At 52.4% G+C, this 24,411-nt stretch overlaps 1 protein-coding gene across 4 annotated transcripts in view; it reads left to right on the top strand.

Moving 5' to 3' along the window:
- The window catches only part of G6PD (glucose-6-phosphate dehydrogenase), an 82,499-nt gene extending 71,291 nt beyond the window's left edge, over window positions 1–11,208 (top strand). For all 4 annotated transcript variants that reach the window (XM_050775437.1, XM_050775438.1, XM_050775439.1 and 1 more), the window contains 11 exons: window positions 6,309–6,346; window positions 6,440–6,548; window positions 7,117–7,334; window positions 8,023–8,181; window positions 8,359–8,484; window positions 8,849–8,942; window positions 9,390–9,576; window positions 9,813–10,048; window positions 10,153–10,229; window positions 10,338–10,430; window positions 10,528–11,208. In XM_050775437.1, the coding sequence (XP_050631394.1) occupies window positions 6,309–6,346; window positions 6,440–6,548; window positions 7,117–7,334; window positions 8,023–8,181; window positions 8,359–8,484; window positions 8,849–8,942; window positions 9,390–9,576; window positions 9,813–10,048; window positions 10,153–10,229; window positions 10,338–10,430; window positions 10,528–10,618 (1,428 nt within the window). In that variant the 3' untranslated portion in view covers window positions 10,619–11,208. The remainder of the gene's footprint in view (window positions 1–6,308; window positions 6,347–6,439; window positions 6,549–7,116; window positions 7,335–8,022; window positions 8,182–8,358; window positions 8,485–8,848; window positions 8,943–9,389; window positions 9,577–9,812; window positions 10,049–10,152; window positions 10,230–10,337; window positions 10,431–10,527) is intronic.
- The last annotated feature ends 13,203 nt before the right edge of the window (window positions 11,209–24,411 follow it).

Here is a 24,411-nt window from a genome sequence, read left to right as displayed (position 1 = left end):
TTCCCCTGGGTATAGGAGGGAGGCCCTTTTTTTGGTTTTTCAGCTGAACTAACTCAGCAGCCCCCAGGTTCTCTGGACCCAGTGGCCAGGAACCAACTGGGCCCCTGCCAAGGCCCAGGGCTCCACCCAGGGAGTCTGGGCAGGTCCTTGAACCCAGTGACCCTTGGGGATGGGATGGCCCACCCTTGCTGGCCCTCCAGCAGGCATTGCACTCTACCATGAAACACTCATGCCAAGACAAGGGCTGCAGCGATTTGGGTTTATAAAACAGACAGGTCATGTCCCAGGTCCCTTTGCCCTGGCCTAGCCAGAGATCGGTAGCTGGAGATCTTCATCATGTCTTGCTTCTGCTAAGTCACCTTGTGTCCTTGGGCAGATCCCTCCCTTGCTGTGGTCCTCAGGAGAGAGGAGGGCATGGGGAAGAGGAGAAGCTCCCAGCTGCTTTTCACTAAGGACCCCTTGAATTGCCCCCACCCATGTGGTGCGAGTAGACCCCTGACCAAGCTGTCAGGTTTCCCGATGTTTTTTCGTGTTTGTTCCTCCAGAAAATCCCACTAGAGCGTCGCAGCCAGCTGGGAGGGCAGGGCTACCCCTGAGCCCTCAGGAGAGCAGCTCAGTCCGGCTCAGCTTAGCTTAGCTTAGCTCCCCATAACCATGGGAGGGAGCGGCCTGCCTTCCCCCACCCCCGCTGTCCTCCGACTTACCTCACCTCGCCTCTCAGGTGACTTGGAGCCCAGCAGATAGTCGGTTGCAGGGGCTGAGCTGAAACAAGGTGAGCAGGTTCAATCTGCAGTTAATCCCAAAAGGAGCAGCAGAAACAAACAGCCTGGAGCGTGGGGCTGCTGTGACTCAGCACCTTTCTGCCACCAGCACCTTTCTGGAGTCTGTCCCGATGCCTCCCAATCTTCTGGAATTTGGTCATGAGCAAACATGACCTGCTTTGGGTGAGGCTTAGAGGTATTTGCAGGCTGTGGTTCTTACCGTTTATTTCAGGGTCCAGTTCCCAGCAAGCTGGTCCTTTCTGTGTGTGGGGCCAACCGTGAGTTGATGTGACATGGGCAGTGTTCCCCTCCCCAGCCCCGCTTATGGCAGGGTGCTGTGAGGAGCTGAGTGGAGGAGCTCCTACCCCAAGGTGAGGGGTCGTCTGCTGGACTTTGAAGGATGCAACAGTGAGAGGTCCATGTGGCTGCAGTCCTGGCACTGAGCTCACCTGAGGAGGGTCGGAAGCGGAGCAGGGCCCCTGAAGAGTGCAAGCACACAAGGAACCCACACCGTAGCAGTTTCCCTCCTGGAAGCCCTCTGGTGGCTTCCTAACCGCCTGGCTCTGGGCGGGTGCATTTGTCCTGGTGGCTTGGCCCCCATTCTGTAATGGTTTGCAGAAATGGACCCATCCATGGTTGCAGTGCCTGATCGCTTTGAAGGGCATGTCTTCTTTTTTCATGAGATGGAGTCTTGCTGTCATCCAGGCTGGAGTTTGGTGGCGCGATCTGGGCTCACAGCAACCTCCGTCTCCCGGATTCAAGCAATGCTCTTGCCTCAGCCTCCCGAGTAGCTGGGATTCCAGGTGCCTGCCACTACGCCTGGCTAATTTTTGTTTGTTTGAGATGGAGTCTTGTTCTTTCACCAGGCTAGAATGCAGTGGCGTGATCTTGGCTCACTGCAGTCTCCACCTCCGTGGTTCAAGCACTTCCCCTGCCTCAGCCTCCCGAGTACCTGGGACTACAGGCGCGCACCACCACACCTGGATAATTGTTTGTATTTTAGTAGAAATGGAATTTCACCATGTTTGCCAGGCTGGTCTTGAACTCGTGACCTCAGGTGATCCACCCTCCTCTGCCTCCCAAAGTGCTGGGATTACAGACGTGAGCCACCACGCCCAGACTATTAGTTTTTACTGTGTTTTAATGAAATATATGTCATGGGCCGGGCATGGTGGCTCACGCCTGTAATCCCAACACTTTGGGCGGCCACAGCAGCTGGATCACAAGGTCAGGAGTTCGAGACCAGCCTGGCCAACATGGGGAAACCCCATCTCTAGTAAAAATGCAAAAATTAGCAGGGTATGGTGGCAGGTGCCTGGAGTCCCAGCTACTCAGGAGGCTGAGACAGGAGAATCACTTGAACCCAGGAGGTGGAGATTTCAGCGAGCCGAGATGGCACCACCGCACTCCAGCCTGGCCGGCAGAGTGAGACTCCATCTCAAAAAAAAAGAAAAGAAAATATATGTCATGAAGAACACGAATGGTGCAGATCTAGCTTGTTGATGATTTTTCACAAACTCAGCACAGCCACAGAAACTGCTCCTAGATCAAGAAACAGAATATGCTCTGCACCCAGGAAGCCCCCTCACCTGGGGCCCTCACAGTCACTGGCCCCCAAAGGGTGATTTCTGACCCACTGCCCACCCTCCGCTTCATTGTTGGTTTTCTCGCCCTCTTTTGTTGGTGCGCAAATCTTAACTGTACAATTGGCTCTACACCCTCATCACAATAAAGGCCATTGTCATCTCCCCAGAAAGTTCCTGGGTACCCATTCCCAACCAGTCTGCCCCTGCTCCAGGCAACTGCTGATCTGATTTCTGTCACAATGGATTGGTTTTGCCTATTCCAGAACTCCATGTGAGGGAGCTCACAGAGGATTGCATCTCTGATGCTGTGATTTCCCAGTGTTGCTGAGTAGTATCCATTGTATGAATGCACAGTTTGCTGGGTCACGTGTTAATTCAAATGTTTGACATGTTTCCAGTTTGGGGCCACTATGAACTAAGGCTGCTGTGACCATTCGTGTGCAGGTCTTTGTGTAGACTTGCGCTTTCATTTCTCTTGGGTACTACCTAGAGTGGAACGGCCAGGTCACATGCTAGGTGTGTGTTTCACTTGATCAGAGGCTTGCAGACTGTCGGGGAGCACCCGCACCACCTCACAGTTCAACCTTAGCTGTTTTCATTTTCTTGCCTTACTGCACTTTTCTTGTTCCTGATTGCTTAAAGGAATTATTAATATTTCAACATTTCCCATAAGTGTGATGCCTGTAGTATTTGTAAGGATGATGGTTTTGGGCGTTTTTATTGTTTGTTTTTTTGTTTGTTTGTTTGTTTTTTGAGACGAAGTCTAGCTTTGTTGCCCAGGCTACAGTGGTGCGATGTTGGCTCACTCCAACCTCTGCGTCCTGGGTTCAAGCGATTCTCCTGTCTCAGCCTCCTGAATAGCTGGGATTACAGGCGTACATCACCACGCCCAGCTAAGTTTTGTATTTTTAGTAGAAATGGGGTTCCACCACGTTGGTCAGGCTGATCTCAAACTCCTGACCTCAAGCAATGCCCTGCCTTGGCCTCCCAAAGTGCTGCGATTACAGGCGTGAGCCACCGCACCCAGCCATAATCGTATTTTATAGATGCCCTTTATCAAGTTAATGAAGTTCCCTTGTATTCCTCCTCTGATAAGAGTTTTATCATGAATAGGTAATTTCTGAAACACTTTATCTACATTTGTTGGGTTAAGCAAGATTGCTAGATTTAAACAATCAAAATAGCAGTAGGCAGAGAGTTCTTAGAGGTTTTTTTTTTAATCTCCTAATACAGTGAATTTCAATGATTGATTTTTTTCCTATGTTAATATCAAACAAACTTTTTATTTACAGAATAAACCCAACTTGGTTGTGATGTGTTACCATTTTTAACATTGCAGGATTTGGTTTGCTGATGTTTTCTTTCTTTTTTTTTAAAGAGACAGGCTTAGTGGGGCACAGTGGCTCATGCCTGTACTCCCAACACTTTGGGAGGCTGAGGCGGACAGATCACTTGAGCCCAAGAGTTCAAGACCAGCCTGGGTAACATGGGGAAACCCTGTCTCTACAAAAAATACAAAAAATTACCTGGGTGTTTTGGCATGTACCTTTCAGTCCCAGCTACTCTAGAGGCTGAGTTGGGAGGATTGCTTGAGCCCAGGAGGCAGAGGTTGCAGTGAACTGAGATTGTGCCACTGCACTCCAGCCTAGATGACAGAGTAAGGCCATGTCTTAAAAAAAAAGGGGGGGTCAAAAAAGAAAAACTCCTGGGTTCAAGCAATCCTCCCACCTTGGTATCCCAAAGTGCTGGGGTGTGTGAGCTGTGCCCAGCCTGCTGATATTTCATGTGGGATTTCTGCATCTGCATGTGTGTGTGAATGAGGCGTGTGAGTTTTCCCATGTGCCTTTCTCATCAGGTTTCCATACCAAAGCTCTGTAGGCCCCATAAGGTGGCTTGGGAAGTGTTCCCCTTTCTTCCTTCTGCAGGAAGAGTTTGCTTCAGGCTGGAATTCTCTTGTGCTTGCATTTTGGTAGAACCCACTGGCAACACTCTATGCGAGGGGGTGGTTTATGTAGGAAGATTTGTGGCCATTGTCCCCTCTCAGGTCCATTGCTCTGTTTTTTGTTTGTTTGAGATGGAGTTTCGTTCTTGTAGCCCAGGCTGGAGTGCAATGGCTTGATCTTGTCTCACCGCAACCTCCATCTCCCAGGTTCAAGCAATTCTCCTGCCTCAGCCTCCTGGGTAGCTGGGATTACAGGCATGGGCCACCATGCCCAGCCAATTTTGTATTTTTAGTAGAGACAGGGTTTCTCCATGTTAGTCAGGCTGGTCTCGAACTCCTGACCCCAAGTGATCCGTCCGCCTCAGCCTTCCAAAGTGCTGGGACTATAGGCGTGAGCCACCGTGCCTGGCTGTTTGGTTGTTTTCTTGTTTTTTTTTTTTTTTTTGTTTTTCGAGACGGAGTTTCACTCTTGTTGCCCAGGCTGAGGTGCAGTAGTGCAATCATGGCTCACTGCAACCTCCACCTCCCGGGTTCAAGTGATTCTTCTACCTCAGCCTCCCGAGTAGCTGGGATTACAGGCATACGCCACCTTGCCCAGCTAATTTTTGTATTTTTAGTAGAGATGGGGTTTCATCATGTTGGCCAGGATGGTCTCAATCTCTTGACCTCATGATCCACCCGCCTCGGCCTCCTAAAGTGCTGGGATTACAGGTATGAGCCACCGCGCCCAGCCTGTTTCTTTTTTTATGGAATCTCGCTCTTTTGCCCAGGCTGGAGTGCAGTGGTGTAATCTCGGCTCACTGCACCCTCCACCTCTGGGTTTCAAGCAATTCTCCTGCCTCAGCCTCTCAAGTAGCTGGGATTACAGGCTTTATTTATTACAGGGATTATTAGCCACCACACCTGGCTGATTTTTCTGTTTTAGTAGAGACGGGGTTTTGCCAGTTGGCCAGGCTGATCTCAAACTCCTGACCTCAGGTGATCCGCCTTGGCCTCCCAAAGTGCTGGATTATAGGCGTGAGCCACTGTGCCCAGCCCCATTGGTCTGTTTTAGTAGGTTGGATTTTTCTAGAAATTTGTCCATCTCATCTAGGTTGTCAGACAAGGAATAAAATTCATAAAACCCTCTCTTGTTTCCTGTCTGGGGTTTTGTCTTATTGTACCAGTTGTTTATGCCCTTTTAAAAAAGCAGCCATGCCAGACGGTTGTCTGTTTCTATTAGTCTTTTTCAAACACCAACTTGCGGCTTCGTTCATCTTTTCTTTGGGTTAGCTTTTCATTTTATTAATTTTACTTGTCATTATTTCCTTCCTTGTAATTTGGCTTGCAATTCTATGCTTTTTCTCACCTTTTTTTTTTTAATTTTTGGAGATGGAGTCCCACTGTTGTCACCCAGGCTGAAGTGCACTGGCACAATCTCAGCTTACTGCAGCCTCCGCCTCCCGGTTCAAGTGATTCTCCTGCCTCAGCCTCCTGAGTAACTGGGATTGCAGGTGCCCACCACCACACCTGGCTAATTTTTGTATTTTTAATAGAGATGGGGTTTTGCCACATTGGCTGATCTTGAACTCCTGACTTCAGGTGATCTACCCACCTCGGCCTCCCAAACTGCTGGGATTATTTGTGTGAGCCACTGCGCCTGGCCCTTTTTCTCACTTCTTAAGTGAAATGCTTAGCTCCTTATTTTTGAGCCACTCTTTTTTGCTAATGTAAGCATTTGAGGTCACATCTCACAAATTTGGCTACATGATACTTCTGTCGTCCCTTAGTTCTACTGAATTGAATTTTCAGGCTTTCTTCTGGAACACAGGAGATGCGTTTATGCCTTCTGGGTCAGGGGTGGAGAGCTGGCACAGGCTTGAATCTCGGGGCTGTTCTGTCTGTATATCAGGCAAGACAGATATGCTTATGGCCCAGTAGTGATCCTGAGTAGTGCCCAGATCACCAAGGGTGGAGGATGATGTATGTAGGTTGTGTCCCCAGCCACTTCTAACCACACACCTATTCCCTCTGCCACAGGGTGACCTGGCCAAGAAGAAGATCTACCCCACCGTCTGGTAAGTGTGTCCCCCCACTGCCCTTGTGACCGCCCGCCAGGGACAGGCCTGGTCCTGCCCTGCCCGCACTGGTTACGGCTGTTCTGCCCTCAGGTGGCTGTTCCGGGATGGCCTTCTGCCCGAAAACACCTTCATCGTGGGCTACGCCCGCTCCCGCCTCACAGTGGCTGACATCCGCAAACAGAGTGAGCCCTTCTTCAAGGTGAGTGGCCTCAGGGCCTCCCCCGGCCTGGTTCTGCCCTCTCTGCCAGCCCCCAGCATGGCCAGCTTCAGGTGGCCACCAGGGTACCTCCCCCCATCCCATCCCGGGATGCTCTCCTCGCCTCCTGCCCCGCCCCCCCCCCCCCCCCCCGCTCTTGTACTTCCTTGAGACCCCCATTACCAGCTCCATGACCAGGACTCACGGGTCCTATCCTGTTGTGCTCTGCTGTGTTTTCTCTGCCAATCACAGTTAGGTGTCATGATTTTGGAGAGAGAGCTTTCTCCAGTGTATTTCTCCCAGGTCAAAATGTCCTGAAATCTGGCCTGTGTCCTAAGGCACAAGGGTCCCAGCCTGGGACAGTGTCTGTGCTGCCTCCTTTGGCCTCCCTCTCTCTGGATGTGCAGAGCTGCTGAGATGGGGCTGAACCCAGTGTGGGATGGGGACACTGACTTCTGAGGGCACCCTCCCTGGGCCTCCAGGGAAGACCCTCCACTTCCCTGGGACAACACACACGAACTCCAAGACAGGGGTTGACATCTGTTTCTGTCTGTCCGTCCGTGTCTCCCAGGCCACCCCAGAGGAGAAGCTCAAGCTGGAGGACTTCTTTGCCCGCAACTCCTATGTGGCTGGCCAGTACGATGAGGCAGCCTCCTACCAGCGCCTCAACAGCCACATGAATGCCCTCCACCTGGGGTCACAGGCCAACCGCCTCTTCTACCTGGCGTTGCCCCCCACCGTCTACGAGGCTGTCACCAAGAACATTCACGAGTCCTGCATGAGCCAGATGTAAGGCTTGTCCTTGCCGTCCCTTCCTGCCTCCCAGGCTGGCCCAGGCAGTGCTCCCCACCGCGATTGTGTCAGGGGCCGGGGATCTAGGCAGCCTGTCTGTCCCCTGCAGCATCCATGGTGCCGGGGCCATCCCCACTGGGACCACAAGGTGGCAGCATCGCTCCACGAAACGCTCACCAGCTGCCTGCTCTGCTTCCCCAAAGGCCCGGCCAGGCCGCAGGGTGGCAGCCTCGCTCCGCGAGTGCAGCATGGCCCACGCTGGGTGGTTTCCCAACCCAGGCAGAGGCTCTTGTTTTCTGGCTGGCTTTGAATGCAGGGGTAGTAAAGCAAGGGTCCTCTTCTCATTTTCAAACCAATGAGGAAGCCATGCCTTGGACGCCTCCTCCTTCTGCTCCCCTATGGGCCTTCAGGCTACTCCGACCCACTGGGGACCCAGCATGAGGCAGGAGGGGAACGGGCCCCCAGCAGCATGCCAGCAACACCACCCTGGCACCCAGGGTAGGAAGGCTTCCCAGAAGGTGTTGAGCCAGAGGGTCACCTGGGAACACAAGGCAGGGGAGGTGGCCATGGAGGCGAGGAGTTTCTGACCCCTACTCCCCTGGGAGGGCACCTGAATGATGCAGCTCTGACCCTCACTCCCTGAAGAGGGGTTCAAGGGGGTAACACAGCTCCGGGCTCCCAGCAGAGGCTGGAACCGCATCATTGTGGAGAAGCCCTTCGGGAGGGACCTGCAGAGCTCCGACAGGCTGTCCAACCACATCTCCTCCCTGTTCCGCGAGGACCAGATCTACCGCATCGACCACTACCTGGGCAAGGAGATGGTGCAAAACCTCATGGTGCTGAGGTGGGGCCAAGCCCTGGCTGGGGGACCAGGGTGGGGGTGGTGCTCAGGGGCCTCACCTGGCCCACTGCCTCCCCGAGGACGTATTCCTCCAGAACTTGGACAAGGGTGACCCCTCACATGTGGCCCTTGCACCACAGAGGACCAAGGGCGGTTCCTCCACCTTGCCCCTCCCCGCAGATTTGCCAACAGGATCTTCGGCCCCATCTGGAACCGGGACAACATCGCCTGCGTGATCCTCACCTTCAAGGAGCCCTTTGGCACTGAGGGTCGTGGGGGCTATTTCGATGAATTTGGGATCATCCGGTGAGAGCTCTTCCCCTTTCCTGGGAGGCTGGCACAGGGTGGCAGAGCCAGTAACCCTGCAGGGCTGCCCTTCCCTGTCTTGGGGAGCTTCTCCTCACCATGCAGTTCAAAACCTGAGTGTCTGAGCTGTCAGACGGGGCTGGAAAGGGCTGGACCCCAACTCAGCCAAGCACCCCAGGGTTTCATGATTCAGTGACAGCATCACCATGTCCTTCCTTGATTTAAGGGGACCTGGAAGACAAGGGGGGCCAGGAAGTGAGTCTTGCAGCTTATCACTAGGAAGCCTTGTTTGGGGCCCCCACGCCCTTGAACCAGGTGAACAGGGCCGGGAGCTAAGGCGAGCCCCGGCCTCTTCTGTCCCCAGGGACGTGATGCAGAACCACCTCCTGCAGATGCTGTGTCTGGTGGCCATGGAGAAGCCCGCCTCCACCAACTCGGATGACGTCCGTGATGAGAAGGTGGGGGGTGTACCCCAGTCCCCAGGACCACGCCCCGTCACGGGCCCATCTGTGACAAGGCACTGAGCAGGGGTGTGCATGTAGAGCAAGTGTCCTCAACCCCGGAGAAGTCACCAGCTCTGAGCACAGCTTGGCCTCCCAGAGGTGACCTGGACTGGCAGTCACGAAGCCCAAGTTGTCATGTCCCAGGTCTGACAGTCACTGTGTGACTAGGGAAGGCCGTTGCCTCTCTGGGCCTCAACTTGTCCATCAGAATAGACTTGAGATGGACCAGGGTGGTCCTGGAGGGCCCTCAGGGAGGGGCCCTGAGCTGGGCCTCTGGCAAGGTGAGCAGAGCCAAGCAGGGGCCGCCTTCTGCCCTGAGGGCTGCGCATCTGTGGCCAGAGTCATCCCTGCACCCCAGCTTAACACCCAAGGGGCCCATTCTCTCCCCTGGCTTTCTCCCAGGTCAAGGTGTTGAAATGTATCTCAGAGGTGCAGGCCAACAATGTGGTCCTGGGCCAGTACGTGGGGAACCCCGATGGAGAGGGCGAGGCCACCAAAGGGTACCTGGACGACCCCACGGTGCCCCACGGGTCCACTACCGCCACTTTTGCAGCCGTCGTCCTCTATGTGGAGAATGAAAGGTGGGATGGTAGGTGACGCCTTCAAGGCCCAGCAAGGCGGAACTGGGCATGCCCTCGGGAGACACCCCTCGCTGGGGTCAGACCTGCTTGCTGCTGGGCAGGGGAGCCAGCCGTGCGGGACACGGGACCCTGCTACAGTTGCTTTCACGTTTGCCTGTGTGGGCACTGGAGCTCCCACTGAGACACTCACGCCCTGGTCCACACCCCGAGAGCTGGTGCTGAGGCTGCCCTTTCTGCCACGCAGGAGTGCCCTTCATCCTGCGCTGTGGCAAGGCCCTGAACGAGCGCAAGGCTGAGGTGAGGCTGCAGTTCCATGATGTGGCCGGTGACATCTTCCACCAGCAGTGCAAACGCAACGAGCTGGTGATCCGCGTGCAGCCCAATGAGGCTGTGTACACCAAGATGATGACCAAGAAGCCAGGCATGTTTTTCAACCCCGAGGAGTCGGAGCTGGACCTGACCTACGGCAACAGATACAAGGTGCCCCACAGAGAAGGAGCAGCATGGAGGGTGGGGGGCCTGGACCCGGGGGACTCAGCATGGTGGCAGGCAGTGACATGAGTGAGACACCCTCACCCTCACAGAACGTGAAGCTCCCTGACGCCTACGAGCGCCTCATCCTGGACGTCTTCTGCGGGAGCCAGATGCACTTCGTGCGCAGGTGAGGCCCAGCTGCTGGCCCCTGTGTGCCTGTGGGGAATGGGGTGGCCTTTGCCCTCCCTCCTTCCCTGTGTGCCAGCCTCCCAAGCCCCATACCATGTACCCTCAGCGACGAGCTCCGGGAGGCCTGGCGTATTTTCACTCCACTGCTACACCAGATCGAGCTGGAGAAGCCCAAGCCCATCCCCTACCTTTATGGCAGGTGAGGAAAGGGTGGGGTCTGGGGGCAGAGCCCAGCAGGCAGGGGCGGGTTGAGGGCGGAGCTGCCTCATGCCTCTCCTCCACCCGTCACTCTCTAGCCGAGGCCCCATGGAGGCAGATGAGCTGATGAAGAGAGTGGGTTTCCAGTATGAGGGCACCTACAAGTGGGTGAACCCCCACAAGCTCTGAGCCCTGGGCACCCACCTCCACCCTCGCCATGGCCACCCTCCTTCCCGCCGCCCAACCCTGAGTCGGGAGGACTCTGGGACCATTGGCCTCAGCTGCACATTCCTGGCCCTGGGCTTCAGCCACCCTGGCCCGCCCCTCGCTGCTGCCACTACCCAAGCCCAGCTACATTCCTCAGCTGCCAAGCACTCGAGACCATCCTGGCCCCTCCAGACCCTGCCTGAGCCCAGGAGCTGAGCCACCTCCTGCGCTCACTCCAGCCCAACAGAAGGAAGGAGGAGGGTGCCCATTCGTCTGTCCCAGAGCTTCTCGGTCACTGGGGCTCACTCCTGAGTGGGGCCTGGGGCAGGAGGGAGGGACGAGGGGGAGGAAAGGGACGAGCGCCCACGTGAGAACCTGCCAGCCTCAGTGCCACTTGACATTCCTCGTCACCAGCAACATCTTGAGCCCCTGGATGTCCCCTGTCCCACCAACTCTGCACTCCGTGGCCACCCTGTGCCACCCATAGGCAGCCTCCCTGTTACAAGAAAAGCAGAAGCAGCAGCTGGGACTCCTCCCAACCTCAATCCCTGCCATTAAATCCGCAAACAGCCCCTCCTGTCCCCTTGTCATTTGCTTCCCCGAGGACCCATTTCCTCGTCCCACTCCCTGAGTCACCCGGGTGCTTCCTCTGTGGCCTCCCCACCTTGGGCTCCTCACCTCTCGTTCTGACCCCATGTCCAGCCGTGACCATGCCTGGTGTCGGAGACACTTCTTGAGTTCCCCTCCACTCCACGCATATTGTCATTGTGAGACCGGCTTGAGGTGCAAGGACGTGGGGTCACCTTCCACTCTTACTGTCCATGTCCCTGCCCCACCCAAGATGGTTTTCGGCAACACTGCCAGTCCACAGATCCCAGAAGTATTTAGGAAGGAGAGAGGGTGGGTTTTGTAACTGATATCAGAGTCCAAGGGGGATGGGATGGTCCACAGTGATACACAGCTACGGCCCGGCCGCCCCTTCCAGGCAGAAGGGCCCGAGTTTGGGGGCTGCCAAGGCACGTAACCAAGTGCCACACACCGGGCAGCTCTCAGCATAGGCTGATTTTCCCAGTTCTGGAGGCCAGAGTCCATGTTCCAGCACTCTCGTCAGAGGCCCAAGGGGAGGGTCCTTCCTGTCCTCTCCAGCTCCTGGGGAACCAGGCATCTTGGGCTGGTGGTCACCTCACTCCACTCACTCTGCCTGTCTTCTCATGGTCTCACCATGATACGGCTTCTCCTCTTCTGTGTCCTCGTAAGGACACCACTCCAGTATGACCTGCTTCTAACTCAAGTAATGATATCTGCAGACCACCTATTTCCAAATAAGGTCACATCGGGAACTCCCAGGAGACATGCATTTGGGGGCCGCTGTTCAGCCCCTACACTGCTCCCCACATGGGCAGCAGCCCCTGGGTGTCTCAGTGCAGCATGTGTCGTGCCAGGGAGGTGGCAAGACCAGACACTATGGTGCAAGACCTGTACTCGTGGCCTCGGTTCTAGGAGGTGAGGCCAGCAGGGAACAAAATGACCAGGTGGTGCTGGCGTTTGTCCTTTGCGGAGAGCAAACCAGTGGCCTGGAAGTGGCCAGGCAGGAGTGTTCTACCTGCAGCACGGGTGAGAACGCACACCCTGGGCCCTGCAGGTAGCAGGGCCCGATGTCCTAGGATGAAGGAGGCCTCTAGTGAGACCTGTGGCAACAGGGACACACACGCTGCATCCCGGTGTTCAATTCCTGCTCTTCCTGTCCCCTGCATGGGGAGTGGCACCTCTGAGTTTTCAGAGGGAGGAAGTATACGAAGTTCACCTGGACCCTAGATAGGTAAAGGAGCTTGATGGGGGCCAAGGCCAGGTCATGGGCTCTTATGGGCTCTGTGTGCATAAGATTGGAGGCCAAGCTTCCGCCACGGGGCAGTGGTTTTAGTCCTCTGTCCTGGTTCCTGTGGCTTCCAGAAGGGGCTGTGGCAAGGCTGAAAGCTGGGTTGGGCTGGGGACTGATGGGGTGTGGCAAGGCTAAGCAGGTTAGATTCCAGGACAGGGCACGACACCCAAGTAAGACTGGGTGCAGCAGCTCACGCCTGTAATCCCAGCACTTTGGGAAGCCAAGGTGGGCAGATCACTTGAGGCCAGGAGTTCAAGACCAGCCTGGCCAACATGACAAAAATATGTCCCTACAAAAAAAGATACAAAAATTTGCCGGATGTGGTGGCGGGCATCTGTGGTCCCAGCTACTTGGGAGGCTGAGGCAGGAGAATCATTTGAACCTGGGAGGTGGAGGACAACAGGCAACTGTCCTGTCAGCTCTGAGCACCTACTTGGGTGGAGGCAGGAGGTCCCAGGTGAGGGCAGTGCTGGGGCCACAATGGGAGAGAAATGAGAGATCAGGCCAGGGCATTCCACTGTTGCCTCAGTTGTGGGTGCCTACACTGAGACAGGGACATAAGCCCCAGAAAACACACTACAGGAGCTGTACCCTGAACAAGAAGGCAGTCCTCCCCAGCCCCCTGGAGCTCACAGGAGCACTGAGGCCCTTGCCTGTGAGCCCAGATCCACCCTGGTCCATTCCACAGGGTGACTCACTCAGCCTGCCCGACCCCTGTTGACCAGTTCAAGGCTGGAGCCTTGTTTTCACCCCTTCTCTGTCTGCAATGCCAAAGAATTCAGTTACAATTTGTTTTTTTGTTGTTGTTGGAGACTGGATCTCACTCTGTTGCCCAGGTTGGAGTGCAGTGGCTCAATCACAACTCACTGTAGCCTCCGCCTCCCAGGCTCAGGCATCCACCTACCTCAGCTTCCTGAGTAGCTGGGTCTATGGGCGTGAGCCACCACGCCTGGCCCGCAATGTCCTTTTTTTCTGAGATGGAGTCTTGCTGTCACCCAGTCTGGTGTATACTGGTGTGATCTTGCCTCACTGCAACATCCACCTTCTGGGTTCAAGTGATTCTCCTGCCTCAGTCTCCCAAATAGCTGAGGCTAAAGGTGTATGCCACCACGCCCGGCTAATTTTTGTATTTTTAGTAGAGACAGGGTTTCATCGTGTTGGGCAGGCTGGTCTCGAACTCCTGACCTTAGGTGATCCACCCGCCTCAGCCTCCCAAGCTGCTGGGATTACAGGTATGAGCCACTGCGCCCGGTCTGGCAATTTACCGGGTTTTTTGTTTGTTTGTTTGTTTTTGAGACAGAGTGTGGCTCTGGCACCCAGGCTGGAGTGCAGTAGCACGATCTCGGCTCACTGCAACCTCTACCTCCCGGGTTCAAGCGATTCTCCTGTCTCAGCCTCCTGAGTAGCTGAGGTTACAGGTGCGCACTACCATGCCCAGCTAATTTTTACTTTTAGGAGAGACGGGGTTTCCCCATGCTGGCCAGGCCGATCTTGAACTCCTTACCGCGTGATCCATCTGCTTCAGCCTCCAAAAGTGCTGGGATTACAGGCGTGGGCCACCGTGCCTGGCTGCAATTTAGTCTTTTTTTTTTTTTTTTTTTTTTTTTTTTTTAGATGGAGTCTTGCTCTGTCACCAGGCTGGAGTGCAGTGGCACAATCTCACCTCACTGCAACCTCCACCACCTGGGGTCAAGCGATTCTCCTGCCTCAGCCTCCCGAGTAGCTGGGACTACAGGTGTGCGCCACCACACACAGCTAATTTTTGTATTTTTAGTAGAGACAGGGTTTCACCATGTTGGCCAGGATGGTCTCGATCTCTTGACCCCATGATCCACCCGCCTTGGCCTCCCAAAGTGCTGGGATTACAGGCGTGAGCCACTGCACCCGGTCAACAATTTACTCTTAAGTGCACTCTACCTCGTGGGTCTTCAGAGGCCCTGGATTGGTGTCTCATCTCTCAAGGTTTCACCCCACGTGGGAGTGGGCAGGAACTGGAAAGAGCCCCCCTGCCAGACCTCTGACACTCGCAGTATACTCAGAGCTTCACCTCCCAGCCCAGACCTGCAAATTAAGCCAGAGGAGAATTTCAAACCTAGCCTGACCCCTTCACACTGAGTCCCAGGTGCCACAGCAGCACAGACCCAAATGCCTTAGCTCCTCTGCTGCCAGTGTCTGACATCACATCAATTTGCGTCCAGCAACCACTGAAACCAGCAATGTGAGAAGCCCAGAGAGTACTTAAAACTCTCTCCAGCTCCTCTCCCTCCTTCCATCCGAGCCTGGCCCACTGCTCGGTGGCTGAGCCAGAAAGGGATGGGAGTGGAGAAGGGGTCTTCAGGCTGAGCTGCGTGGCGGCGACTGTTGCATTGTCTGCTCTGAGGAGCAGAAAAGGAGAGGGAGAGGCACAAATGGGGCGGGGCTGACTTGGGGCCTTTATTTTCTAGGCTCACCACTGCCCTCTCCCTGTGAGAAGCAGCCGGAAGGGATTGTCCTTCCTGTGCTGCAGGAAGAGAAGCTGAGAAACTCAGCTATGAGACCTGACCAGACCATCCCAGGACCACACCCAGACATACAGGCCAAAGCTGGGGTCCCTGAGAAGGCCTCTTGCCTCCTAGAGCTTCACTGCTTTCCCCTGCTAGAACACTTGAGGAAGCTTTGAGGGAACAAGAAGCAGACTGAATTCTGGCTTTCAGTAAGGACAGTTAGACTCTATGGCTGGACACAGTGTCTCACTCCTGTAATCCCAGCACTTTGGGCATGTTGCTTGAGCCCAAGAGTTCAAGACCAGCAGGTCAACATGGTGAAACCCTGTCTCTAAATAATACAAAAATTAGCCAGGCATGTTGGCACACACCTATAGTCCTAGCTATGTAGGAGACAGGTGGGAGGATCGCTTGAGCCATGATCACACCATTGCACTCCAGCCTGGGCCACACAGCAAGACCCCATCTCAAATTACATATGTATTATATATATAATTTGATATATAATATATATGATGTATACATAAATACAAAATATATATATAATGTATATATAAATATGTATATGCACACATATATATTTGTAAGGCCAAAATTTTCAGAGAAAACTAGGACCCCCATTATATAAATTAACCCCCAAGTTGCCTTTGCCCACCCAGGAACTTTTCCTTGACAGCCTTATAAAGCGAAGTGGACAGAAATCAAATCTTGAGGCCCCCCAACTTGCTTCCCCATCATACTGAGAGTAAACCCAGAATTGCAACTGAGCCAGGGTTGAAATTCCCCGGGGTTGACCATGGAATCTTAAGCCTTTCACTTGGCTTAAGGGATCCTGAATGGGCAGTTCCCCAACGCCCAGTCTGGCAGAACCCAATGCTAACCCTCTCAGGAGAGACTCCTTCCTCATACAGGTACTTTTTAAAGCATGAGAGCAAGCACATCATCAGAGATAACTGGGCGCACCAAGAAACAACATTGCAAGAGAAACAATGAGCAATAGCGACAGATCATGCAGTCTTCCGGCGCTGGAATTGTTAGCCAGACATCATAAAATAACCGTACTTACCAAATTTAACGAAATAAGAAGTCATGGTGGGACAGCTGCAAAGAACAGGAAACTGTATAAAGTGATGTTGCCAACTTACTCTATCTGGTAAACCCAATAGAGTATCTGAAAATTACAAATAGAAGCATCTAGGCTGGCCGCAAGGCTCATGCCTGTAATCCCAGCACTTTGGGAGGGATCAAGCAGAGGGATTGCTTGAGCCCAGGGGTTCAAGGCCAGCCAGGGCAACAAAAAATACAAAAACGAGCCGGGTGTGGTGGCAAGTGCCTGTAGTCCCATCTACTCAGGAGGCTGAGATGGGAGGATTACTTGAGGCCAGGAGGCGGAGGTTGCAGTGAGCCAAGATCAAGCCACTGTGCTCCAGCCTGGGCGACATAGTGAGACCCTGTCTCAAAAAAAGGTAAAATATGAGCTTGTAAGTTTAAAAGTAGATGGACTGGTTTAGTGGCAAATTACGGAACATGAAAGAGAGAATGCGGGAACCAAAAACTGGCTCAGAAGAAAGTATTCAGAATACAACCCAGAAAGACAAGTTCAGGGAAGACACTGAAGACAGAGGAAGAAGCCGCAAGGAGAATGAGAAGGTGTTCCGTGCATTTAACTGATTTCACAGAAACAGAAAAGAGCAAGTGAGGCAGAAGCAAAACTTGAAGATATAATGGTTGCTGGCTGGGCATGATGGTTGCTGGCCGGGCGTGGTGGCTAACACCTGTGATCTCAGCACTTTGGGAGGCCAAGGTGGCCAGATCACCTGAGGTCAGGAGTTCCAGACCAGCCTAGACAACATGGTGAAACCCCGTCTCTAATAAAAATACAAATATTAGCCAGGCGTGGTGGCACTTGCCTGTAATCCCAGCTGCGTGGGAGGCTGAGGCAGAATCATTTGAACCCGGGAGGCAGAGGTTGCAGTAAGCTTAGATTGTGCCACTGCACTCCAGCCTGGGCAAAAGAGCAAGACTCTGTCTCAAAAAAAAAAAAAAAAAAAAGAGCATGATGGTGAAGTGCAAACAAAAGCAGAGAATTTGCCACCAACATTTTCTCACCAAAAACTGTGTGCCTCAAGCAGAAGAAACCCAGTACTAGATGGAACAATTTGAGATGCAAGAAGGAATAATGAGCTAAAGAGGTCAATGTGCAGCTCACCTAAGTAGACATTGTCTGTTTGTAAATACGGTTTTATGGGAACCCAACCACACCCATTTGCTTACATACTGTCTGTAGTGGCAGAGTTCAGTGGAGTCTTCCCTTGGTATCCACAGGGATTGGTTCCAGGACACCTGGGGTACCAAAATCCATAGATGCTCAAGTGCCTCATATAAAATGGCACAGCATATGATCTACGCACATCCTCCTGTATACTTTTTTTTTTTTGAGACAGAGTCTTGTGTGTCACCCAGGCTGGATTGCAGTGACAGACTCGGCTCACTGCAACCTTCGTCTCCCAGATTCAAGTGATTATCCTGCCTCAGCCTCCTGAGTCACTGGGATTACAGGTATATGCCACCATGCCCAGCTAATTTTTCTATTTTTAGTAGAGATGGCGTTTCACCATATTGGCCAGTCTGGTCTCGATCTCCTGACCTCATGATCTGCCCGCCTTGGCCTCTGAAAGTGCTGGGATTACAGGCGTGAGCCACCATGCCCGGCCGCTCCCATATACTTTTTAAATTTCTATTTTTTTTTTTTAATAGAGATGGGATCTTGCCATGTTGCCAAGGCTGGTCTTGAACTCCTGGGCGGAAGCAATCCTCCTGCCTTGGCCTCCCAAAGTGCAGAATTACAGGTGTGAGCCACCACACCCAACCCTCCCATATACTTGAAATAATCGAATCATTTCTAGATAACTTATAGTACCTAATACAAAATAAATACTACGTAAATAGTTGTTTCACTGTATTGCTGCTTGGTGTTTTGTTTTGTTTTGTTTTGTTTTGTTTTGTTTTGTTTTCTGAGACAGTCCAACTCTGTAGCCCAGGCTGGAGTACAGTGGTCCCAATCTCAGCTCACTGCAACCTTCACCTCACTGGTTCAAGCGATTATTGTGCCTCAGCCACCTGAATAGCTGGAATTACAGGCACGCACTACCACCTGGCTAATTTTTGTATTTTTAGCAGAGACGGAGTTTTGCCATGTTGACCGAGCTGATCTTGAACTCCTGACCTCAGGTGATCTGCCCTCATTGGCCCTTCAAAGTGCTGGGATTACAAGCATGAGCCACCACACCTACCCAGTGCTGTTATGTGTTGTTGTTGTTGTTGTTGCTGTTTTTCAAATATTTTCTATCTGAGGTTGATTGAATCTGAGGATGTGAAACCTGCAAATACAAAGGGCTGACTGTGGTCATGACAGAGACTTGTGTAACCTACAGAGCTGAGGGTATTTACTACCTGGCCTTTATGGGAAATATTTGCTTAAACAATATGATCCTGAATGACCAGTGAGTCAATGAAGAAATTAAGAAGGAAATTGAACATTTTCTTCAAATAATTCTGAGTAGCGCTGTACACAGCAAATGTCAGGGGTCTTCTTTCTGTTTGGGTTCTTTTTTCAGATGTTCAGCCTCAGGGAGCTTTCTGGCAGGATAATGAGACAAGATCTATCTTTTGGCCGGGCATGGTGGCTCACACCTGTAATCCCAGGACTTTGGGAAGATGAGGCAGGTGGATCACTCGAGGTCAGGAATTCAAGACCAGCCTGGCCAACATGGTGAAACCCCGTCTCTACTAAAAATACAAAAATTAGCGAGGCTTGGTGGTGTAGCAGGACGAGCCGCAGACAAAACTCCTCAGACACCGGATTAAAGAAGGAAGAGGTTCTTTATTCAGCCGGGAGCGTCGGCAGACTTGCGTCTTAAGAGCCGAGCTCCCCAAGAAAGAAATACTTGGCCTTTTTAAAGGCTTACAACTTTAAGGGGTCCATGTGAAAGGGTCGTGATAAATCGAGCAAGCGTGGGAAACGTGACTAGGGGCTACATGCATCAGCTAACAAAAAGTTTTACAATGCTTTTTTCATACAGTATCTGGAATTTACAGATAACACAAGTAGTTTAGGCCAGGGGTTGATGTTATTATTATTACTTTGTTTAACTCCTAGGGCTGGGTGGTGGTGTTAAGGTTGTCTGGCTATTTATCTTACTTTTGTTTCTTTCTCTCTTTCCTCCTGTCTTGTGAACTAGGCAAGGTGGGGGGAGGAGGGCAGCAGGAGTAGTAGTGGTCTCCTTCCTTAGTGGCAGGTGCCTGTATTCCCAGCTACTCGGGAGGCTGAGGCAGGAGAATCACTTCAACCCAGGAGGCTAAGGTTGCAGTGAGCCGAGATTGTGTCACTGCACTTCAGCCTGGGTGACAGAGAAGGCTCTGTCTCGGGGAAAAAAAAAAAAACTGGCCAGGTGCAGTGGCTCACGCCTGTAATCCTGACACTTTGGGAGGCTAAGGCAGGCAGATCACCTGAGGTTGGGACTTCGAGACCAGCCTGACCAACATGGAGAAACCCCATCTCTACTAAAAATACAAAATTTGCCGGGCATGGTGGCGCATGCCTGTAATCCCAGCTATTCTGGAGGCTGAGGCAGGAAAATGACTTGGACCCGGGGAGCAGAGGTTGCGGTGAGCCGAGATCACACTATTGCACTCCAGTCTGGGCGACAGAGTGAAACTCTGTCTCAAAAAAAAAAAAAAAAAAAAAAAAATCCATCTTTCTCCAAAGCCAGCAATACAGTGATGTTCCAGCATCTCATGACCCATTATATGGGGTTTGATTGCCTCCTAGGGTGAATGCAGGCAGTCCTGAGGCTGACAGTACATTTATCCAGCTGACCAAGCAGCTCATTCCCATATACCATTGAAAAGCCGGCCGGGTGCCGTGGCTCACGCCTATAATCTCAGCACTTTGGGAGGCTGAGGCAGGTGGATCACCTGAGGTCAGGGGTTCAAGACCAGCCTGGCCAACACGGTGAAACCTCATCTCTGCTAAAAATACAAAAATTAGCCAGGTGTGGTGGCGGGCGCCTGTAATTTCAGCTACTGGGGAGGCTGAGGCAGGAGAATTGCTTGAACATGGGAGGCGGAGGCTGCCAGTGCTCATTTATTTTTACATAAACACACTCTTTGAGGTTGAAGCAAATCTGACTGATTTTCAGTGTGAAACTAATATATAAAAACTGTACTTGGAGTTATTTCTAAACAGAACTAACATCAGAATCATCTATTTTGGAAAAATCTGATTCATCAGATGAATCTTCAGCTAACAACTGTTGGAGAACAGTGTTAACGAAATGCATAGGAATGCTACATTTTCTACGATTTGACATTTTCAGCAATCAAGAATTACTTTTTTCTGTCAATGGAAATGCCAACACTAAAAACGGAATGCTATAAATAGAATGATGTCTTTCATTTCCAAAGTCGATATACTAGAACGATGCAAAAATAATAAAAGCGAGATATTTCATAGCAAAGTTATCTTGGGGTAAATGCTGCAGCCACAAGCACCACCAGCGTATTCTCAGGGCAAAGATACCAGTAACCTGCTTGTTGATTTAAAGGTCCAGCACCCCCCGTCTCTACTAAAAAATACAAAAAACTAGCCGGGTGAGGTGGCGGGCACCTGTAGTCCCAGCTACTTGGGAGTCTGAGGCAGGAGAATGGCGTAAACCCGGGAGACGGAGCTTGCAGTGAGCTGAGATCCGGCCACTGCACTCCAGCCTGGGCGACAGAGCGAGACTCCGTCTCAAAAAATAAAATAAAATAAAATAAAATAAAATAAAAAGTCCAGCACCTTCTCTCTGAAGCCCAAGAATGACTTGAGGACAAGGAAGCCATGTTTTTGCTCAATTCCAGGCTGAAGTTACAGGTCTGAGGAAAGAACAAGGTGCATATAAATGGAACCCATGTCTTGAAGGACATCAGAAAAGGAACTTTCAAGTCCTTTCTTGTACAACCTAACTGTTCAAGTTAGCACACCATCATTTTAGTCTTCCTAATGGAGCTGCTTTTTTTTTTTTTTGAGATGGACTCTCGCCCTTATTGCCCAGGCTGGAGTGCAATGGCGTGATCTCAGCTTGCCACAACCTCCACCTCCTGGGTTCAAGCAATTGTCCTGCCTCAGCCTCCCCAGTAGCTGAGATTACAGGTGCCCGCCACCACACCTGGCTAATTTTTGTATTTTTAGTAGAGACAGGGTTTCACCAAGTTGGGCAACTTGGTATGGCAGTTTGCCTAATGCTGGATTTCCTAGCCCAAGGAAGCATCATTCAAAGAGCCAAATTTATCAGCATACTTGAAGGAATTTTCTTGCCAGATAAACCCCACTGAGGGAAACTTGAATGAATAGCTTGCTGGGGTTGGATTTTATTTATTTATTTATTTATTTATTTATTTATTTATTTATTTGAGTCGGAGTCTCGCTCTGTCACCCAGGCTGGCGTGCAATGGCGCTATCTTCAGCTCACTGCAACCTCCACCTCCGGGGTTCAAGCAATTCTCTTGCCTCAGCCTCCTGAGTAGCTGAGATTACAGGCGCCCGCCACAGTGCCCAGCTAATTTTTGTATTTTTATTAGAGACAGGGTTTCACCATATTGGCCAGGCTGGTCTCTTGGCCAGGCTGGTCTCGAACTCCTGACCTCATGATCCGACTGCCTTGGCCTCTTGGCCTCCCGGCCTCCCAAAGTGCTGGGATTACAGGCGTGAGCCACCGCACCCAGCCTTATTTATGTATTAATTTAGAGATAGAGTCTCGCTCTGTCACCCAGGCTGCAGTGCAGTGGTGCAATCTCGGCTCACGGCAACCTCCGCCTCCCAGGTTAAAGTGATTCTCCTGTCTCAGCCTCCAAAGTATCTGGTATTACAGGCGTGTACTACCATGCCCAGCTAATTTTTGTATTTTTAGTAGAGACAAGGTTTCACCATGTTGGCCAGGCTGGTCCTGAACTCCTGACCTCAGGGGATTCACCTGCCTCAGCCTCCCAAAGTGCTGAGATTACAGGTGTGAGCCACCACGCCCAGCCCCTATTTTATTTTTTTGAGACAGGGCCTTGCTCTGCCGCCCAGGCTGGAGTGCAGTGGTGTGATTGTTGCTCACTGCAGCCTTGACCTGCTGGCCTCAAGTGATCCTCCCAAATCAGCCTCCCAAATATCTGGGACCACAGGTGTGCACCACCACATGCTGCTAATTTTTGTATTTTTGGTAGCAATAAGGTTTTCCTGCGTAGTCCAGGCTGGTCTCGAACTCCTGGGCTCAAGTGATACTCCCGCCTGGGCCTTCCAAAGTGCTGGGATTGCAGGCGTGTGCCACCACACCCGGCCGTGTATTACTTTTTTTTTCCTCACTGCAAGCTCCGCCTCCCGGATTTACGCCACTCTCCTGCCTCAGCCTCCCAAGCAACTGGGACTACAGGTGTCCGCCACCTTGCCCGGCTAGTTTTTTTTGTATTTTTTAGTAGAGACGGGGTTTCACCGTGTTAGTCAGGATGGTCTCGATCTCCTGACCTCGTGATCCGCCTGTCTCGGCCTCCCAAAGTGCTGGGATTACAAGCTTGAGCCACCGCACCCGGCCCGTGTATTACTTTTATGGGTTCATATATATGTCCATAGAAATATAAATATTTAAAGAAATATTCTTTAAAAAATTCTATCAATAGATATTTCTTCTTTTCTTTTATTTTCTTTCTTTTTTTTTTTTTTTCTGAGACAGAGTCTCACTCTGTTGTCCAGGCTGGAGTGCAGTGGCGTGATCTTGGCTCACTGTAACCCCTGCCCTGTCTCCCAGGTTCAAGTGATTCTTCCCAATGCTCAGGGGGACTCATTAAAGCAACCTTTCATAATTGCCTGTTCTGAGCAACACGTAAACATTGTCCTTGAAGAACTACCGCATGGCAGCCGCCCTGGGCCTGGCTGGCAGCTCAAGGATGTGAGTAACCTGGAACTTCTTCGACTGGGCCCCCTCTGGGGAGGGCATGGAGCCCAAGATTTGGTACCATAATTACTTGCCAGGCTTTCAAATTCCATGACAAAACGCAAATGCAAAGCCCTGGCTCCAGCAGCAGGCAGCTGAAAGGGATTACCTTGACCCTGTTGCGTGCTCCAGTATAGGAACTGCTGGATTCTAACCAGGGCTCTCCCATGCCCGGCTCTATAAACTTTCTCTATATTTTGCATTGTTTCCCTGAGGGTAGGAGATTCCCGTAAGTTGGGTCAAAGGGCAGGGAGGTTTCCGTGGTTCTCATTCGGCCCTGCTGCTGCCCTCCAGACGGATCAGCTGCCAGGGTGGCCCCGGCCATGCCAGCGCAGTAGGCGGTCAGGGCGCAGTTGGGGCAGCCGGCAGGGCAGAAGGGACGGGAGCTTGACCCGGGTTCTGATGGGCAGAGGGAGCCCGGGCAGGGGTGGGGGCAGCGTGCGGGCAGGCGAGGAGGGGAGAGAGCCAGGAAGTCAGGCAGAATTGAAGTGACTGGAGAAAAGCCGAAGGGCCGTGTCTGCCTGAGGCTGGAGACCACCCCAGGTCCACACAGTCCGCTGGGTGCCGGCACCGCTTGGAGCCGCAGGGAAAGCCAAGCACCGCTCTTTCTAGAGCCTTCTTTTTTTCCTATTGTTAGGGAATTCACGACGTCACACTTGTTTTCAAGTGAAAAGAGTTGTGTAGGCCACGAAAATCACGTGACTTGAAAGCTGACCCTGAGAGGCCTCAAAATAAATTCTGGTTTGCTGTGAAAGCCTCGGGTTATAGCGCTAAACTCCCCCCTCCACTGCCCCCCGAAAGTTTTATTCTCCTCTGCTTTTAGGGTGGGGTGTGGCGTAAACAACAGCTTGAGCAGCTCTGAGGGGGAGGGTGTTAGAGATCAGGCAGGTGGAGAAGGCAAGAGTTTTCAAGGATGTCGAAATAGTTTGAGGCGCCCCGTCCCATTATAAAAGTGATACGAGAGACAGCAAGAACGTGCTTCTGGACAGAAAACAGACTCTAAAGAAAGGCAGCCAGAGGTTCACGCTGGATCCTGCGGTCTTCCCTATCTGCGCCTCTGTGCCTCTCTTGCCCTTACAAGGCGCATGGATCAACTTTGGAACAGGTTCTAATTCCGCCCCAGATCCATCTGCGTCTTCCCACGCCTCAGAAATCTGACCTCAGGGCGCAAGCGCAGCCCCAGCCCTCCAAGCCTAGGTAGGCAGGGTTCTCCCATCCGAGAAAGGGCCGAGGGGAGGCTTCCGGGGCGGGACCGACGCGGCCCCTCCCACTCCGCGGGCGGTGGGTTCAGCCTGAACGTACTGCGGAGGCGGGGCCGACGAGGGATCCAGGGACGGGGCAGGTTCAGGCCCCTCCCATCAGGCGGCCAGGGCGAGCGGTAGAGGCGGGTCTGGAGGC

Source organism: Macaca thibetana, chromosome X, assembly GCF_024542745.1.
Source record: "Macaca thibetana thibetana isolate TM-01 chromosome X, ASM2454274v1, whole genome shotgun sequence".
Lineage (NCBI taxonomy): Eukaryota > Metazoa > Chordata > Mammalia > Primates > Cercopithecidae > Macaca > Macaca thibetana.
Note: the sequence above shows the minus strand (reverse complement) of the source record. Positions and strands in the feature narration are given on the sequence as shown.